At 43.2% G+C, this 20547-nt stretch overlaps 1 protein-coding gene and 1 pseudogene across 4 annotated transcripts; one reads left to right on the forward strand and one right to left on the reverse strand.

The window, feature by feature from the left end:
* Positions 1-3483: 3483 nt before the first annotated feature.
* ZSCAN9 (zinc finger and SCAN domain containing 9) lies at positions 3484-11800 on the reverse strand. 4 transcript variants are annotated; one of them, XM_063633279.1, is made up of 6 exons: positions 11568-11667; positions 9434-9922; positions 9100-9247; positions 8815-8924; positions 6455-6503; positions 3484-4397 (listed from the first exon to the last, which is right to left on the reverse strand). In XM_063633279.1, the coding sequence occupies exons 2-6, from the start codon at positions 9851-9853 to the stop codon at positions 3781-3783; spliced, it is 1344 nt and encodes a 447-aa protein (XP_063489349.1). In that variant the 5' UTR covers positions 9854-9922; positions 11568-11667; the 3' UTR covers positions 3484-3780. The 4 variants fall into 4 exon arrangements, with proteins under 4 accessions (XP_063489349.1, XP_063489348.1, XP_063489350.1 ...); XM_063633278.1 differs by lacking the exons at positions 6455-6503; positions 8815-8924 and having other exon boundaries at positions 9434-9926; positions 11666-11800; XM_063633280.1 differs by lacking the exons at positions 6455-6503; positions 8815-8924 and having other exon boundaries at positions 11568-11727.
* A 5839-nt stretch (positions 11801-17639) lies between these two features.
* Positions 17640-18917, forward strand: LOC129473467 (protein Tob2-like; annotated as a pseudogene).
* The last annotated feature ends 1630 nt before the right edge of the window (positions 18918-20547 follow it).

The following is a 20547-nucleotide window of genomic DNA, read 5'->3' on the forward strand; positions in this document are numbered from 1 at the left end:
GTAATGCATTATTCATGTGTTTGTAGTGATGGTGTCAACAAATATTTTAAAAATAAATTTGGTGTAGTCAAAGTGTACAATGTTTATAAAGTCTACAGCAGTGTAAGGTCTTCACATTTACTCTTCACTCACTCACTGACACCCTGAGCAACTTCCAGTCCTACAAACTGCATTCATGGTGTCCTATACAGGTATACTGTTTTTTTATCTTTCACACTGCATTTTTACTAGATTTTTCTATGTTTAGATACACAAATACAGCATCGTGCTACAAATGTCTGCTGTATTCAACACAGTAGCATGCTGTACACGTTTGCAGCCTAGGGGCAACAGACTATACTATCTACCCTCGGTTGTGTAGTAGGGTATACCATCTATGTTGTGTAAGTATATTCTATGATGCTTGCACAGTGACAAAATCATACAACAGCACATTTCTCAGGATGTATCCCTGTCATTTATAGGACTGTAATTGCTATCTGCTGTTTTTCAAAAACAATCCTGCAAATAGGAGGATAGGTGAAGAAACTGGGGCCTGAGAGGTTAAGTGTGGTGATGGATGCCAGTGGTATCCTGCCCGGGTCCCCTTTTCCAAGTCAGTACACCCATTCTTCAGTTGCCAGGAAGGTCAGTGCACCCATTCCCTGATTATCATGAGCACTGGCTGCTAATGGCTCACAGTCATCACCTTCTCTGAAGAATTGTCCTTGGATAAAGGGAGATAATCTATTCTCTCCAGGAAGTCCTCAATCCACAAGGCACTGATTGAGGTACAAAAGGCTGGCCCCTTGCCTCAAGGGTAAGTTTTGTTCCAAAGATCCTTCTTCCAAAGTAGACTAAACTAGACTTAAGCTCAGACCATATCTTGCTCAGCCCATTTCCTCTTCCATATCTTGCTTCCCTCTCTGCCTTGCAGCTTTTTTCCTGCAGCTTATTTTGCCTCAATAAATTCCCTAGACTTGAATCCATGACTAGGCTCCACTTCTAGGAAACCCAACCCAAGTGACTTATCCAAGGTCCAAACTCTAGAATTGATTAGGCATGGACTCCATCTCAGGGGTCCTGACTCCTGGTTCACTCGTTTTTTAACTATACCATGTGGGATTGAGACGTAACAAAAAAAGAGAAGAGGCTACTTTAATATTTAAACTTTTGAATTTTAACTCACTCAGGACGATTAATGTCATCAGTAATAGGTAATTCCCATACCATTTGTTTGGTATAGGAAGGTATTATATGTAACATTTCTGTCAGATGATCCTGGAGTTTATCCTTTAAACCTACTATGACACGAAAATTCTTCTTAGTCTTCCCTACAATGTGTAGAACTTTTTCCTGATGCAAAAGGAGAAACGGGTGTCTTAGTTTAAGCTGATATTTTGTGGAGATTTTAGGTGATGCTACATATTATGTAATTTATTTTCCCTCTGATGGGAAAGTGTTGCTAAGGGTTTTGCCTTAAAATCCAACTTCCTTGGCCACTCATTCAGTGGAGAAACAAGAAAAAAGAAACATTTTACAATCTGCTCTCTCTCTGAAGTCTGCTACCTGAGAGATTCCTCTGCACAATAAAACTTGATCTCCACAATCCTTTACCTTAGCCTAAACATTCCTTTCCATTAATCCCAGGTCTTCAGATAAACTCAACCAATTGTCAAGCAGAAAATGTTTAAATTTACCTATAGCTTGGAAGCCCACGCTTTGATTTGTCCCGCCTTTCTGAACCAAACCAATCTATTTCTTAAATGTATTTGATGGATGTTTCATGCCTCCCTAAAATATATAAAACCAAGCTGTACACTGACCACCTTGGGCACATGTTCTCAGGACCCCCTTGAGGGCTGTGTCACAGGCCATGGTCACTTGTATTTGGCTCAGAATAAATCTCTTCAAATATTTTACAGCGTTTGACTTTTTTCGTCAACAAGTTCATGGGGTTCACTATGCTATTCCACTTCTGTTTGAATCTTATATAAAAGAGTTAAATTACACAATCCCCAATTCAAGATTTGGCTGCTCTGCAACACATTTAGGAGTTACTGAAAACAGTGCAAAACTCAACTGTGTGTGGACTCATCCTGAGCAAATTGCAGCACTTCTCCTTTTCCACCTCTCAGGAAACCTCTGAACATTTAAATCAAATACATGAAAGGGAAGAGATGGGGTTGCAGCCTTAGTAATCATAAAAGGGAGTAAGGGAGGGCAGGCAAAGAGCCTTGGGAAACCTCAAGCCTCAAGTCTTTAGCCCTACGAAGGGGAGATTCCTCCTCTCCATGAGTAAACTTCACTGAGAAAGAGCTTCCTCTGGGGCAGAACACTTAAGGCTATGTAAGTATTCTCCAGTTTTTAAAAAAATTTTCTTCCTTTTAAAAATTTTTGATGGAGGCAGCGTAATTGATTTTTTTTTTTTGAGACAAGGTTTCTGGGTTTGTTTTGTTTTGAGACGGGGTCTCTCTCTGTGGCCAGGCTGGAGTGTAGTGGCATGATCACTGCATCTCAAACTCCTGAGTTTAAGTGATCCTCTCACCTCAACCTCCTATCTGGGGACTACAGGCACACACCATTGCACGCAGCTAATTTTTAATTTTTTTTTTGTAGAAACAGGGTCTCACTATGTTGCACAGACTGGTCTTGAACTCCTGGCCTCAAGCAGTACTGTGGCCTTGGCCTCCAAAAGCTCTGGGATTACAGGCTTGTACCACCACACCTGGCGTACAATTGATTTTCTTAAAGATCTACACAGGGAAGAAATTTTTTTCTCTAGACCTAAGCCAAGCAAACAGAAGAGAAAGACTGAGGACATTTTGGACAGTAGCTAGCATCTTACCTGGATTAATCCAGTTCTCTGATGTGGCCTGGTACTCAGGATACAGATGACTTTCTAACACCAAAGATGTGATAGAAAAACTCTAAGGGAGTTCCAGGTGACTAAAATGTAGGAATCTGATATCAGTTTAAAGCCTGACATCATAAAGAAATTGAGATTTGGAGTTAAAAGCCAAGGTTTAACTAAAAGGTGTGATGTTATAAGTTAACATTAGGGGAACCTAGGTGAAGGGAATATGAGAACTCCATCTCTGCAACATTTCTGTAAGTCTAAAATTATTCCAAAATTAAAGCATTACTAAAAATAAAAGTTCAGGATTTCAGCCTTGGCTCTGATGCTTGGATTTTCTGAGCCTTAGAGTCCTCATCTGTAAAATGGGATAATGATAACTAGCTCATTTCCTTGTGTGGCTGTTGTGAGGACCAACTATGGTTAAGTAAGTCGACACACACTGTAGACATTGAAACACACAGCCAATGCTGGTCACTTTCCAAGGGAGAGTCACGTAGGTGTCAGAGAGCAGCAGTAAGGTAGAAAAGGTGTTTATAATGTAGACCCTGGTCACAGGGAACACCAAAGACCCAATTGTTATAAACCATCAGTAGAACTCTGTTATCCTTTGTAGTTAAACACAGATACCAAATCTTTCAGGCATGTTGGCTGTGGCAGTGTCATTTATTATATTATTAGAAGGGTTTAGCAGCCATCTCAAAAAAATAAATAAATAATAAATAAGAGGGACACAGCTAGTAAGAATAAGAAAGAGGTAAAACAAACAAAAGAGAAAACAGTAGCTTCAAACACCCAACTTTCCTTTAAGGAAGTCCCTGGGCCATAAGTCAGTATTTGTTTCAAACACACTTCATGGAGAAATGAAGAGACAGGCATTTTCTAGTCTCAACCTACCCCACACGACTTGGCTAGTGATCTGGAAAACTTGTTCATAGCAAGCCCTAGACCAGCTCAGCCACTGTGTGGATCTTCTGATGGCGAATGAGGTTGCAGTGTCGATTAAAGCTTTTCCCACATTCAATGCACTGGTGAGGTCGCTCCCCTGTGTGGCTTCTCTGATGTTCAATGAGAAATGAACGCCGACTGTAGCTCTTACTGCACTGGCTGCACTGATACGGCTTTTCTCCTTTGTGGATTCTCTGATGCTGGATAAGACCCGCACTCTGACTGAAGGCCTTCCCACACTCCTTACAGTGGTACCGTTTCTGTATATTGTGGATTCCTCGGTGATTAAAAAGACCAGAACTTCGACTGAAGGCTTTCCCACATTCATTACATTCATAAGGTCTTTCTCCAGTATGAATTCTTTGATGTCGAATGAGACCTGAGCTCTGAGTAAAGCTCTTCCCACATTCATCACATTTGTGTTGCCCCTCTCCTAAGAGGTTTCCCCACTGCCTCTCTATCCTATCCTTATGTTCACCAACTTCTCCATGTGGGGGATCCTGCTGTGATACCTCCCAGGTCTGCTCATTAAACATTTTCCCATGTGGTTCCACTATCTTAGGACAGTCTTTCCTTAGCACCAACTCTCTGTCCTCAGTCTTGGTTAGTTCATCTGAAACAAAGAAAAAGGCTAGGTAAATGTCACTTGTTCCCTGAGCCTATGGGAAGGTGACTATGTCTATAAAAATATATCATAGAAAAGGAAGTGGGCTAGAAACAGAAGGGTTAGTGTGCTAACACCTTCCCCTAGGTAAGGAGGAAAGTTTGCCCTCTTTGGCAAAATGCAGGTCAGTCCATCCCCATGTAAACTTGGCCTGGGGAGTTGTTTTTTGAGCCAGAGTGTCACTCTGTAGCCCAGGCTGGAGTGCAATGGTGTGATCTCAGCTCACTGCAGCCTCCATTTCCCAGGTTCAAGCAATTCTCCTGCCTCAGTCTCCTAAGTAGTTGAAACCACAGGCACGCACCCCCACGCCCAACTAATTTTGTATTTTTAGTACAGACGGGGTTTTGCCATGTTGGCCATCCTGGTCTTGAACTCCTGACCTCAGCTGATCCACCCACCTCGGCCTCCCAAAATGCTGCGATTACAGGCATGAGCCACTGTACCCAGCTGGCAGTATTTTTTTTATACTTCTTCATGGGGAAGGATGGGTAAAGATTAGGGTGGCTTCTCTGGAGTATTCCCTTACACCTCTCTCCCCTTTCTGAGATAACCTCAAAGTGACCCTTTCCAAAGAAAGTTACTTCATGTATTCATTCATTCATTTTCAGAACAAGTATTAAACTTCTACTATTTAGGTGCTTCAGGCAGTACAGTAGTCCCCACTTATCTGTGGTTTTGCCTTTACAAAGTTTCAGCTACCCACAGTCAATCACAGTTCAAATATACTAAATGGAAGATACCAGAAGCAAACAATTTTTTTTTTTTTTTTGAGACGGAGTCTTGCTCTGTCGCCCCTTGGCTCACTGCAACCTCCGCTTCCCGGGTTCAAGCGATTCTCCTGCCTCAGCCTCTCGAGTAGCTGGGACTACAAGCACACATCACCATGCCTGGCTAATTTTTTTTTTTTTTTGGTATTTTTAGTAGAGATGAGATTTCGTCATGCTGGCCAGGCTGGTCTCAAACTCCTGGCCTCACGATCCATCCGCCTTGGCCTCCCAAAGTGCTGGGATTACAGGTGTGAGCCACCCCAACCGGCACAAACAATTCTCAAGTTTTAAATTTGGCACCATTCTGAGTAGTATGATGAAATCACATGCCATCTGGCTCTGTCTCACCCAGGACATGAGTCTTCCTTTTGTCCAGCATATCCATACTGTACATGCTGCCTGCCTGTTGCACACCTAGTAGCCATCTTGGTTATCAGATTGACTGTTGCAGAGTCTCAGTGCTTGTATTTACATACCCCTTATTTTACTTAATAATGGCCCCAAAGTGCAAAAGTAGTGAGGCTGGCATATTATTATAATTGTTCCATTTTATTATTAGTTATTGTTGTTAATCTCTTACTATGCCTAATTTATAAATTAAACTTTTTCTTAGGTATGTATAGGAAAAAAATAGTATATACAGGGTTCAGTATTATCCTTGGTTTCAGGCATCTACTGGGGGTCTTGGAATGTATCCCCCTTGAATAGTGAGGACTACTATACTTTATGACTTTCAAATCCACAATTATCCAAGGTGCATTCCCATCATAAGACCTTTGTTCTAGTGCTTCTCTCTTCCTGGAAACTTCTCACCTCAAATGAAAGCAAGGCCCACTCTCTCGCTTCCTTCAAGTCTTTGTTCAACTCACCTTCTCAATAAGGTCTATCTTAATTCTTCTATTTAATATCACAATCTGTTTGCCTTATCCGTAGCACTCTTAATCTCCCTTATCCTGTTCTATTTTTGCCTTATTCCATAGGCTTATCACCTTTTAACACATTGTATCATTTCTTTACTTTTATATTTATTATTATCTCCCTCTTGCTACAATATATCTCTATGAGAGGAGAATCCTTCTGTTTTATTCCTGAGAATCATGCCTGGCACATAGTCTGATTTCACTTTGCAACCCAGAAAAAGGCCGAGGACAACAGACCCAGGCCTCCTCTTTTGACCAAAATATTTGCCTCTTTCTCCCACATCTAACTGTCCTGTCTCTCACACACAAGAATAGGTACCTCTTAGGACTCCTCTGTTGTTAGGCCGTGTTTCTCCTCCTCCTTTTAGCTGGGGGATTACAACAGATTTGGAAAATAAAAATGTGTCTGTAGAGAACAGATGGACCCCAAGTGGGATCTGTACTGCCCTCCTGCTCAAACTTCTGAAATCCATAAGGGAGCTGGGTAGAATATAAAAATTCAGACATTTCCCACCTTTTAATGATTACCATTTATACAACTTTCATGACTTATGAAGCACTTTCAGATATATTATCAAACTGACTCACCACAAAACTCGATGTTATTATCCCATCTCTTTAAAGAACTATAGAAAAATATGGGCCAGGCGTGGTGGCTCATGCCTGTAATCCCAGCAATTTGGGAAGCTGAGGCGGGCGAATCGCGAGGTCAGGAGATCGAGACTATCCTGGCTAACACGGTGAAACCCCGTCTCTACTAAAAATACAAAAAATTAGCCGGGCGTGGTGGCGGGTGCCTGTAGTCCCAGCTACTTGGGAGGCTGAGACAGGAGAATGGCATGAACCCGGGAGGCAGAGCTTGCAGTGAGCCGAGATCGTGCCACTGCACTCCAGCCTGGGTGACAGAGTGAGACTCCGTCTCGAAAAAAAAAAAAAAGAAAAATATGGGAAGATACAGATATATGGGTAGACAGACTATATAGAGAAACGTCTGGAAAATATGCAGCAAAGTGACAAGAGTAGTTACCTCTAGGGAGTAGGATTCGGAAAACTTCCATTTTTTACTATATAAACTTTTGTATTATTTGGATTTTTAAATAATCAGCATAACTTAAAAAGAAACTCAAGCTTACCTATTAAATATTGCTTGGCTAAGAATTTAAAAAGCTGGAACTTGAATTTGGTCCTTGTAATTTCAAACACTATGTTGTTTTATAATATTTGCTTTACCTAAATTTGTAACACATACCTGCGCTGATATCCTACAAGGAGAACTCTCCAGTCTCCAGATGCCCTCTGGATATTCTCCTACAGCCATAGTAGATGCTTAATAAACACTTGTTGAATGATAGATGGATAGATGAGTGGATAGGTGGAAAATATAGATGTGCTTCTTGGAAAAGGGGATTCTCAGCAGGGTTCTAGATGCAGTTTGGAAGGTAGAAGAAAGGAAGTGGCTAGAAAATAAAAGGTCCAAGTTCATAGAGAGAGAAAGAAGAAAGAAATAAAGAAATTGACTGGAAAGATGCTCATAAAGAGGGAAAATGATATCAGAGGCAATTTTAATCTGATAAAGTCACAGGAGCTATAAGAAGGTCTGCACAGAATTTACTCAACACATACACTTTAATTTAAATCAAGAGATGTGTTCCATGTAGTAGAAATCCATAATTGCTAGGGTAAATGAAATAAACAGAAGCTAGAGACAAAGAGGCAAGGGAAGTTGCGGCTTTGATGCATATCGGGGTAATATGAAACTGAAAACAGCAGAACCTTGCTACAGATTGACTGTCAGAAGATTAACAAAAAGTCAGTAAGAGGGTATGATTTTTTGTGTGGGAAATCAGACAAGCTAGAGCCAATTCCTGCAGGGAGGGCTAGAATGGGAAAGCAGCTGACTCAGTCCCAAGTGCTCAGTACCACAAGGGTGGCCACTGCCACCTCTCAGAAGATTACAGAGAAGGAAATGGCAAAATTTGATTTCACTGGATTCTCCCATACAGTTCTGCCACTTACTAAGCATATCTCATATCTTTCTACTGCAAGTATGAACCCAATTCAGCAAGGGTGGCACTGGTGATTTGTGACAATAGTGACCATGTATAAAGCATAATGCATGCCAAGTGCTTTTCATAAATTGTATTTGATACTCACAATGACTTTCTGAGGTATATACTGGTTATGGACTAAATTGTATTCCCTCACATATGCTGAGGTCCTAACCCCTCAATATGATTACATTTGGAGACAGGGCCTTGAGGAAGGTATTAAAAGTTAAATGAGGTTATAAGGTAGGGCCCTATCGGGTAGGAATGGTATCTGTCCTTATAAGAAGAAGATGAGAGAGCTTGCTCTCTCTGTGTGTGCACACAGAAGAAAGGCCATGTGAGGATACAGCAAGAAGATGGCCATCTATAAGCCAGGAAGAGGCCTCACCAGAAACCAAACCTGATGGCATCTTGATATTGGACTACTAGCCTTTGAAAATGTGAGAAAATAAATTTCTGTTAAAGACAACCAGTCTGTGGTATTCTCTTAAGGCAGTGGAAGTAGACTAAACCAAAGCTATTATCAACCCCACTTTGTAGATGAGGGATCTGAGGTCAAGTGGTTAAGTAATCTGCCCAATACAAGCAGCTTCCATGAGGCGATACCAGGATCTGAATCTGTCTGTCAAACCTTGAAGTCCATTCTCTGAAGCTGTGCTCCACAGTGATCCCTGAAAGCCTTCCTCATGTACCATGCATCAGAAGTCCAGAGAGCTTCCAGGATGGTACTCAGGGAGAAGTCTGCACACAGGGAGAAGGGTCAAAGATAAGCACACTAGGCCCTCAGAAGCACTGACCATTACTGCTATCTGGTAAGGAGTCTTTGGATCTCCTGTTTTCCCAGCTCTGAGTTTACTGTTTGTTTTTGCTTGACCAGGTGAGATTCATTCAACATCAAATAAATGCTGTCCCTCACCTGTCTCTTCAATAGAATGGCACTTCTGAGCAGAGTCACATGTGAACTGTGGCTCCTTAGGCTGGGACTGAAGGCTCAGTGGTGTCTGCTCTGCTAGAGGCACCATCTCTTTACAGAGGATTTCTTGTCTGTGTCTGTGGGCCACCATCTGGGGACAAAAAGACAAGATTTGACTTTTGAAGAAATTAACTGTCTGAAATAAACACTTCCAAGAAAGAAGGAAACAGGAAGGAGAGTATTTTATCACCAGTGTCAAGGAGACACAAAGCAGAGGATACAAGGATTCTTCGCATGCCAAAATACACATTTTTCTCTAGCAAATCTCCCTTCCTACCTCACGTTGTGGTTCATCGAGCTCTCTCTCCAGATCCTCCAGCAAAATCACAGCCTCTTCTCCACTCTCCGGACAGTGTTCCCTCACCCAGCCCTGGAGCTCCTTGGGCAGAATGGATAGAAACTGCTCCAGCACCAGCAGATCCAAAATCTGCTCCTTTGTGCTCACATGCGGCCTCAACCACTGGTAGCAAAGTTCCTGGAGTCGGGTAAGAGCCTCCCTTGGTCCAGGGGTCTCTTGGTAGCACAGCTGTCGAAAGTGCCTTCGGAAGATTTCCCTCGCCAGTGGATTATTGCGTTTCAGTCTAGATTCCTGCCTTTGAAGGTGACTTTTTGCTTCCACTTTCATTGTCAGAAGTTCTTCCCATGCCTCGGGAACTTGAACACCCAGGGATAAAACCTCCTTTGAGTTTGTATTCATCTTGACCTTGAACAGCTTAAAAGGTACCCTCCAGCTGGAGCTATGCTTCAAGACAAACCCTGGAGGCGCCTGCCTAAGCAGTAAAAATAAATTATTTATGTAGAAAAATTATAATAGCTGATGACAGAAACTGATAATACAAGCAATTATCATAGGCCCTAAAGCTCTTCTCTGAAAAGTGATTTGGTGACCAAAGGATGGAAATAATGGAAATATATATATTCATCATGTGCAAAGAGCATAAGCTTTTAAGTTACCCAGATATGGGTTTTCTTTCTTTCTTTTTTTTTTTAAATGGGGAATTTCACTCTGTTTCCCAGGCTGGAGTGCAGTGGCATAATCACAGCTCACTGCAACCTCAAACTTCTGGGTTTAAGTGATCCTCCCACCTTGGCTTCCCAAAGTGCTGGGATTACAGGTGTCAGCCACCACACCTGACCCAGACCTAGGTTTTATTCTGATCCTAATATTTACTAATTGTGTGACCTTGTGCCAAGCTTTTAAATCTTCTTTCAATCTTGGTTTCTTTATGTGAAAAAGAAATAGCAATAATACTTTACAGAGTTCATGGAGGAAAACAGCCCATGAATTAGGGACTGCACCGATCACTCAGAAAGTCTGAATAAAAAGTTTGAACTCACTGTATAAACATCAACTTAGAGAAAGAATAAATGGAAATATTGTTACTGTCGACTAAATGAATGAACAAACATTTACTTTCCTATTTACTTCAGTTTTCTTAATCTTCAAAACAACCATTTAAGGTTGGTATTATTTTCACTAAATTTACAGAAAGAAAGACTTAGGTGGATTCCAAGTCCTGGAGCTTTCCACGCCGCCCTGCTGCTACTGAGGAGTAACAGTCAACACTGCACAAGTCTACAATATGCTTTCAGATACAAGACTATATTTCATCCTCACAATTACCCACTGAGGTTTTATTATAATAATTATTTCACTAGATAAGAAATGGAAGCCAGGGAAAGTTAAGTAGATTGCCCAAGGTTTTGAGGACAATCCTAAGAAGCCAAAGAAGCCCAAGGGAGAAGTTTTCTCCACAGACCTAGGAAGCGCCTGAAACCCAGGGGGGTGTTCCCAAAATGTGTATCTCCAGAATGTCAGGAAGCACAGCGCAGCAGCTGAATTCCAGCTTGACAGGCCCTATGGCAGACATCTGGGGAATCTGAATTGGGAGGTGGAGAGAAGTACAGGGAGCCCCAGAATATGCCCTTTAACGGGCTCCTCAGTGATTTGTATGTATTATAAGGTTTGAGAATCAAAGAACTAAGGAAAAGGGAATCGGGAACTGCTACATTCTGCGCTTGAAAACCAGTCCATTCAACGACCCTTAATTTGCTTTTAGAATCTATTGGTGAGAGGGTATACAGGTTCTCCATCGTGAAGGCTGCCAAAGTCTTAATTGTCCTTAACTTCCTCTCCCGGGTGTTTCTTTCCCTGAGTCCTAAGCCTGTTGCCGTTATTCACCGAGGTTACCCTTCAGCCTCGCAGTCCTCCTGCAACCCTTTCTTGTACAATGTCCCCACAGCTGGGGATGACCACTCTGGTCTAGGGGACACCCGAAGCCGCCTGGCACTGACCGCCGCCCCCTCCTCCGGCTCCCACTTCCCAGCGGCTGAGGTTCACTTTCCACACCCCTTCCCCAGCCCCATCCTCCCTGACCCGCCTCCATTCCCGGTCCCCACAGCCAACTCACGAGACCCGGAACGCGCAAGGAGGGAGAGGGGATTACTAGCCCGGCGTTGCTAGAAGCGCGGCACGAACAATGGCCGGGCGGGGAAGAAAGATGCCGACCTCTCCTCGAAGGCGGACGGAGCAGAGGCACTTCCGGGCCGGTCTAGGATTCCATGTCTCGATGTCCGGCGTTCACCTTGCTTCGGACTCAACCCCCAATTTCCTGGCGTCCAGTTCTTTTTCAGCAGTGAATCACATAACTAGAATGTCATACGTGTGTGGGCCGCACACAGGTTTTAAACGGAAAACGTTGATGAAGCATAGACCGTTAACTATTGAAAATGCTGATTTTTAAAAAGCATTTTTTTAATTAATACATTCTTTAAGGTTAAAAAAAACCCTCACAATACCAAAATTAATAAAGTAAAATGTCAAACCCCACCTACGCCTCCTTAGTCCCACTCCCTGAGGCAGCCACTGTCACCGTTAGCCTGGAATTTGTATATCATTGTGATCCTCTCTCACACACACAATGGCATTATTTTATATTTAGCCTTTTCTCCCCCGCTTATTTTAACGTTTTCATTTCATGTATCCTAAACAGCTTTACTCATCACGTAAGTCTAACTTATTCTATGGGTGGATAACAGTCCATAAAGCTATTTATTTGTCCAGGCCCCTACGTATTCTTTATTTAGGCATCTGCCTGCCTGCTTGCCTTCTTTCCTCCCTCCCTTCCTCTTTTCCTACCTTCCTCCCTCCCTTCCTGCCTTTCTTCCATCCTCCTTTCCTTTTCTTTCTTTCTTGTTTTTGTTTGTTTTTTGTTTTTTTGCTGTAAAAGTTTTCTGGAGTTTTAGTAATAATAATACAAAATCAAACCAAAACCAATTAAATAAATTTGTCACCCAGGCTGGAGTGCAGTGGCATCATCATAGCTCACTGCAGACTGCAGCTCCTGGCTCAAGCAATCCTGCCTCAGCCTCCTGAGTAGCTGGGACTACAGTCCCACACCACCATGCCCAGCGTTTTTTTTTTTTTTTTTTTGGTAGAGACCAGGGTCTCGCTTTGTTGGCCAGGCTGGTCTCTAACTCCTGACCTCAAACGATCCTCCCACCTCGGCCTGGCAAAGTGCTGGCACAGGCATGAGCCACCATGCCCCAGCATTAAATAAATTTTATTGGTACAAAAGAGCGTAATTGCAGGTACTGTTAGTCATTCATCAGTTTTACTGTGCCAACCAGAATGATAGTGTCGCGTAGATTAAACTATATTCTGTTTAACAGAATCTTATCATTTATTTTATTAAAGTAGTAGGAAAGTATCTTGTGTGTTAATGTAGGCTCCATGATCTGTTTTAACTCCAAAATGGTAGTAGCTCGGAACATTTCTTTATTATTTTCCTCAACCTAGCCTTCTGAGGACATTAAATAAACCTGAGCTTTATGCTTTACTTCTATTTCTTTCAACTATCCAATAAGTATATAATCAACAAGAGCACTAACATGCAGAAAATTTGCTCAAAAATCGTCATCACTTTTTCCACCATACCACGTTCACTTGCAAATCCCTCATTACAAACTTTCCTAACAAACTATGAAATGAGAGTAAATACTCAATTTCTCTTAGACTTGAATAGACTGTTTAAATATGTTATTCTTTTCCATTTTGGATGACCATCTGTGACAAGTAAATGCAATTTAATATCTGTATGAAACTTCTTAAACGTCTCACTGGCAGTTGGTTAGGGTCTCTCACTGGTTTATATGTGCTTGCTAAGTGGGTCAACTATAGGGCTCAGGCAGGCTCCAGCCCAGAGTCAAGTGGGCAACACATTGGACTTCACAATGGTTAGTCCTGAGAGAGACTGGCTTTCATTTGTCTGTTTCCGGGAAGATTCCACTATAGCAGTATTTTGATGAGTGTCCTGGGACAGAAGGGATTATTTTTAACGTATGACTGGGAATCTGTACTGAATACTGAAAATACCACACCAACTCAAAGACAAGAAATACTGACTGCAAAATCAACCAAAAAGGTTAAGGATTACCTGAATCTAGAAGCAGGCATATTGGGATACTAACTCGGCTGTGGGTTATTCCATAATCTAAAAAATTAAGATGAAATAAAGGAGAAAGAGAGAAAGAAAGAAGACAGAAAGAAAAAAAGAAAGAAAGACAAAGCAAGCAAGAAGGAAAGAAAGAAGAAAGAAAAACAAAGAAAGAAAGAGAAAGAAAGGGAGAAAGAAAGGAAAAGAGGGAGAGAGGGAAAAAGGAAGGAAGGAAGGACTTGGAGGATTGGTGACAAAGAGATTATTGATGGAACTAGCTCATATGTGGATAGATCCCTTAGAATGGATACCAAATGTACAAATATTTGTGTCCTGTATGAATCTTCATTAACCTACTGTGTCAGAGGGTTTCAGTAAGCAAGTGAACAAGATGATGGTGAAACAGAACATGGACTCCTCCTCTTCACAGCCTACTGGGATCCCTCCTTAAGCATGAAAATAAAGGAAAAATTGTGAGTCCCTTCAAGGGAAATTCCAGGCACCCTGCAACCAGCAACTAGGGAAATAAATTAATAACCTGCTAAGCAAGAAGATAATAATAGCATAAACAATAGTCACCCAAGTGAGTCAGAGTCATGAGATGTTTGTTTCCTTATAGAAACTGAAGATAACATTTGATATATGGCCTTGAGTTGAGTTGTTTTTCAGAAACCAGTACCCCCACCAGATGGAAAAGGTTGATAACTGTCAAATAGACCTTGACAGACAGGAACCAGAAGATGGATAAGGAAGTCCTAGAAATTTTCCAGCCTTTGACTCACGTTGGAGAATCTCCTCATCCATGCCTTAAAAACTCTTGCTTGTAAGCCATCTTACAAAGAGTTCAGATCTTAAGTGTTAGTGGCCCAATAACCTTGCTTGGTGCTCTACAATAAATGCCTTACTTTCTCTCACTGCAAATCCTAGTGTCAATGTTTAGCTTTGCTGCACTGGAGAAGCAGACCCAAGTTTTGTTGCTTAACAATCTGCTCTATGGGTATCAGCAACTCTTTTTTCAGCTATCTCAGCATTTGCTCAAGAAACTTTTGAACATAGTGACCATGGCTGCCATGATGAAGGCTGTACATAGGCTCAAAAAACAAGACAAAACCTTTTCTGTTGAAATCCAATTGCAAGAGCCAAAACCAATCCTAATCCCTAGAAATGATATAATATCACAGTGGAAACAGCCAGCCACCTGATGGTAAATTGATTGCATTCAACTGTTTCCATGATGGAGAGGACAAAACTTTTCTTCAAAGCAATAGACACTTTGGGATTTGGATTGGCTTTTCATCCCTACCATGCTCTGTCAGTACTGACTTGTTGAAAGCCCCACTTACACCAGCCTCAACTTAGGTGGGCATTAAAATAAAATGATTTGGTCTTTTCCTTTTTTTTTTTTTTTTTTTGAGACAGTTCAACTTGTTCTTGTGAATCCTTTCCTGTCCCTTAATGATGTCTTGAGCAGCTCCCATAGCTTTCTGGCAATTTTAAGTATTAAAGGTCTTATTCAGCTTATTTTTAATTTTAAATTTTATTGTTTATTGAATAAGTTACATAGCCAAGGATTCAAAATATAAGAGGTACAAAAGGGCATACATTGAAAAATCTCTGTGACATTTTAAATTTTGTTATGTGTGATAATGATATTGTAGTTCTGTAGGAAAGTGTTCTTACTTTTTAGAGATGGGTACTGAAATATTCAAAGATAGTATGCCATGATGTCTATAATTTAATTTAAAATACTTCAGCAGAGAGAAAGGCGGGGAGTTAAATATGACAAAATGTGAACAATTATAAAATCTAAATGATAAGTATATAGATGTTCATTACATGTTATGTAACATAAACTAGAAATAAAATCCAATCCCCACCCCAACGCTGGCCAACTAAACAGACCCCTTGTGGCAAAAGTGATACCAGAAAAAACCTAAAAACTGAGTTCCCAGCCCTGACAGACTGAGAGGTCAGACACGACTCATTATACCCTGCTCCCTTGTGTGGTTTAGACACAACTGACCAGCATTAAAGTTAAAGTAGAGATCATAAGACTGATAGAATAGACTCTTTGTGGCAATAAGATATCAAATTATAAGCAGGACCTAAGTCCATGCCAGGGAAGGGTTAAGTCATGCTTCCTTTCACTTAAAGAAGAAACTATGTTCTAACTGCCACAAGGTTTCCCTTTTTCTCTAGCAGCTAAACGAGCACTGCCCCTGAGATAAGAAATATTCAAACAATTTGCAGCTCCACTAGATGCTGACAAACTGTACCCCTGTTCCACCAACTGTAACTATAGCTTTGACTGAACATGAGACTGATTTTAGTAACTTTCTCCTCGTAAAACCAACCATGGACTCATTCTAGCCCTTTTACAGAGATTGTGCACTTCTGTGCTCTCATGTCCTAAAGTGACCGTTTGACGTATAGACCCTAGTTGTAATACATGCAAATGGTAAGTCTCTACTTCAAAGTGAACATGTAACATGCATGTTTGTTCAATGTGCATGTGTCAGGACCCCTTCCTGAATATTCATAGCTCCTTCAGTAACCTGTTGAATATGTATGTTTGGTCAACTCATTCAGCATAAAGCTTCTACCTCAACCCCTCCTCCTTCAAAGTGCCTGTCTCTGGATGTGGCCGGAGGAAGGCTTCCCAGCCTGTAGTTTGGCCACCTTGCAGGCTGTAACCCTTAAGAAGAAATAAAGTCTTTTCTCTCTTTTTCTAAATTTGTATCTTGTGATATTTTCTTTAAGTTAAAAATACATAAATCTTTGGGAGCAGATACATTTCCAAATTCAGGTTTTTGTTTTTTTTTATTTTAGAAAGATAATGTGCATACACTGTATATTATGTAACTTCCAGCAGAGTTTCAGAGCATATCAAACACCTCAATATTTCTGCTTTGAGATTTATGATTAGTCACTTTAAATGAGTTAAAGGCTATGAAGAAGTTCAGTTTTCCCCTCAGATAGATTGTAGTGCCAAATTTATGGAGGAAAGATTTGGAGTTTTTAGAATTTTATGGATTTTAGAACTGTGATTAAGGGATCCTGGATATGTACTAGTCTATTTTCTGTGTTTTTTGCATATTTAAACATTTTCAAAATAAAAATTTGTTAAATAAAAATATACAACTTATTCCTACCACTAGTCACCTAATTTCATCCACTAGAAACAGCCAAAGGTATTGATATCTTTTTTTTTCTTCTAGACAGGATCTCTGTCTGTCACCAAGGCTGGAGTACTGACACCAAGGCTGGAGTGCAGTGGCATGATCTCAGCTCACTGCAACCTCTGCCTCTCAGACTCAACAGATTCTCCCACCTCAGCCCCCCAAGTAACTGGGGACCACAGGTATGCGCCACCATGCCTGAAGAATTTTTGTATTTTTAGTAGAGACGGGGTTTTGCCATGTTGCCCAGGCTGGTCTCGAACTCCCGAACTCAAGTGATCTGCCTGCCTCCTCATCCCAAAGTGCTAGGATTCCAGATGTCAGCCACCATGCCCGGCCTTCATTTCTTATATAGCCTTTCAGAGATATTTTAGATATGTAGAAGCAAATATTTATATATAATTTTGCCCTGGAATTTTACAGAAATAGAAATTTTTCCTATAGCCATACATATAGAGCTGCATCTCTATTTTGACAGCTGCATACTATTTCATTATGCGCCATTTATTGATAAGCAATTAAGCTACTAATATTTCCTATCACTTTCCATTTATAAACACTGCTGGGCTTCAGACACGTATTATCTTACATATGTGTGAGTCTGTCTCTAGGATAAATTCCTAGAAGTAGAATTCCCGCGTCAAAGAATATGCACATTTAAAAAATATATAGACTTCGGGCCGGGGCGCGGGAAGGTGCGGGTCGTCGGCGGAGAGAAGACAGCAGCTCCAGCGACGCAGGGCCAGAAGCGCAGGACCGCCCCGCGGCCGCATCCCGGAACTTCTTCCGCCCCCCCGCCCCCGCCACGGGCCACCCGCCAGTCCGTTCTCCCAGCCCGGTAGCCGCCCGACAGCCCTTCGTCCCCAGCCGCCCAACCTCCTAAGAACTGAAAGAATTATTTTTGGGAGTCATGACCACAGCTGCCTGCTTCCCCCAACCCTCGACGACGAAAAGGACTTCGGCCCCCGGCCCGGCGGCTCCGGGGAAGGAAGAGAGAGCGACCTCCGCCCAGCGCTCAGGGCCACTCTAAAGGGAGAAGCTGCCCCGAGGCCGGCAGAGCGCCCAGCCGCGGCGGCGACTGGAAGCCTTCTGGAGCCCAGGGCGGTGCACGTCCCCTATGCTGACTCTCTGCCTAGGAAAGGACCATGCAGCTGGAGATCAAAGTAGCCCTGAACTTCATCATCTTCTACTTGTACAACAAGCTGCTCTGGCGCCTCTGAAAAAGAAATAAGAAGCCCACTGGTACCCTGACAAACCACTGAAGGGCTCTGGCTTCCACTATGTCCACATTGAGGAGATGGTGGACCCCGTTGGGGAGCTGGCCGCCAAGCTAAGTGGCCTGACAGTGGAAGATGTGCGGGCCAATGTGCCTGAGGAGCTGAGCATATGGATTGACCCCTTCGGGGTGTCCTACCAGATTGGCGAGAAGGGAGCAGTGAAAGTGCTGTACCTGGATGACAGTGAGGGCTGCGGGGCCGGGAGCTGGACATGAAGATCAAGAGCAGTTTCAGCCCTGACGACCAGATACTCTTTCTCCTCGGAAGCCAGGACATCTCCTTGTCCAACTCCCCGTCGCTATGCTTTGCCCATCACCCAGCCCCACCTTCATCCTCTGCCTCGCCCAGCCCATCACCTTCACCATGGACTCCTTTGCGGCCACCAAATTAGGTTCCACTAAGATGAAGAAGAGGGGTGGGGCAGCAAGTGGTAGGGGTGCAGCCAGTGGTGAAGCAGGTGGCCAGCAGCCACCACAGCAGCCTCCATGGCCTGCTTCAACACCAACAGCTTGTTAAAACACAAGAGTCTTTCTCTGTCTGTGCATTCGTTGAACTTCATCCCGGCCAACCGGCCCCTCAATCCCAGCTCTGACCCCAAGGCCACAAACAGTCTCAAGTACAACAGTGGTGGCTCGCCCAGTTTCTTCTTTGATGGGGCCAATGGCCAGGGCACTGGCACCCCAGCCCCCTTTGGAGGCAGTGGGGCTGTCACCTGCAATGCCAGCAGCTTCTACATGGTCTGGGTATTTGGAGGTGGCACCTCCTGCCTCTTCCTGGAGAAGCCACCCTTCATGGAAGGCCTCAGCTACAACCTGAACACCATGCAATATCCTAGTCAACCATTCCAGTCCGTGGTGCTGGCCAGCTGACCGTCTACCTGCCCTGGGGCCAGGAGCACCCAAGACCACAGAAAAGAGAAAGAAAAGGAAAGGCCAAAAAGAAAAAAAAAAAAAAGAGGAAAAGAAATATATACAAAAAGATTTTCGATTTTCTCACTCTCACTTCTAGAAAAAAAGATCTAGTGCAGGCACGGAATGGGAGGGGCTTCCAAAGCACCAAAATGTGTTTAACCCTCCTACCACTTACAATTTGCCCATCGGCCTGTAATTTGGTTGGTTTGGGTTTTATATTTCTTTTTTCTTTCTTTCTTTCTTTTTTTTTAACATGTAGTTCTTTATATAACATCTTTAATTGGTGGCTTCCTTTGCTAAGAATGGGCCAGAAATGAATTTCTCCTCCCTGTTCCTCCCTTCCTCCTCACACTCCTGGTTTAGGATTGGTGTGTCCAAGCTCACAGGGAAGAAAGAGCTGCAGCGGAGCCTGACCCTCCCTGGAACAGGGAGAGGCTGACCTGTGTCACTGCCTCTGTCACCCAGCTATTCTCACACTGAAAGCCATCCAACCTTGGCAGGCCTTCTCAGGGCCTGTGACCGAAATAGGCCTGACTCCAGCCCCCACTCCCTTTCAGGCTGGGCCACAAGGAGCTGCCAGCTGGCCACTTGACACCCCCCCACACACACCCTAGAGCTGATGTCTGTGACTACAGGAAGGTTAGCACTTTATCTAGTTGAATTCCTGTCATCTCTGTCCTGAGGCCCCGCCTCACCATTCCCTCGAGGCCCAGACCATCATCAAGGCCCTGGCCACCTAGCCACTGATGCATGTGGCCTTTTCTTTCTCTCATGCAGCCTCTTCTCCCCTGGGGCAGAGGTTGTGGGGAGGGAGGTGGTGTGTGTGTGTGTGTGTGTGTGTGTGTGTGTATGTGTGTCTGGTTTGCTGTCCAGTTTTAAAGGATTCCAAGCCATGTGAAACTTCCTCACTAGATGTGATTCTGGGTTGCAGCAAGTGCTTATTAATGAGTGAGGCTGGGGAATGGGCTGGGGGTATTAGCAGCCCTTTTGCAGTGTGTGTGGTGGGGTCACACCACTATGGCTAAGCCTAAGACACTCCCAGAGAGAAGCACTGCAGAAGGAACTGGTTTCCAGACTGCAGAGGGATCTGCATTTTTGTTTTTGACCACCCCCACCAAAAAAATAGGTTAGCTCTGAAGGGCAAAGGGAATACCCAAGCCTCTGATGCCTATGAGAAGTCCCTGGACTTTGACCCTCCTGTTGTGTGATGTTAGCCCCGTGGGGAGCTGCTCACCTGAGCACCTTTGGGGGTGAGAAGGGAGGCAGGGAGGCAGGGTGGGATATTGGAGTCAGTGTCTGTAGTGGGTAGCCCCGAGCCTGAAATAGATACTTTTTGGTCTTTTGGTTGTAGATATTATTTGAGTACATTTGTGCCCCTGCCTGATTGAGAGCTTCTCAGTACTTCTTGCCATCCCCCTCACTGCCCCGACCCAACCCCACTGGACCTTAATACAGTGAGGGGTAGTATCCTGGACAGGGACTCTGCACTCCCAGCTGACGTGTTTGGATCATAGCAGAGTGTTTGCTCCTCTGCCTTTGCCAGAAGAGGGTTTGTTTCTCCAACCCTAGAAGGCCAGGCAGACGTGGA

Source organism: Symphalangus syndactylus, chromosome 23, assembly GCF_028878055.3.
Source record: "Symphalangus syndactylus isolate Jambi chromosome 23, NHGRI_mSymSyn1-v2.1_pri, whole genome shotgun sequence".
Lineage (NCBI taxonomy): Eukaryota > Metazoa > Chordata > Mammalia > Primates > Hylobatidae > Symphalangus > Symphalangus syndactylus.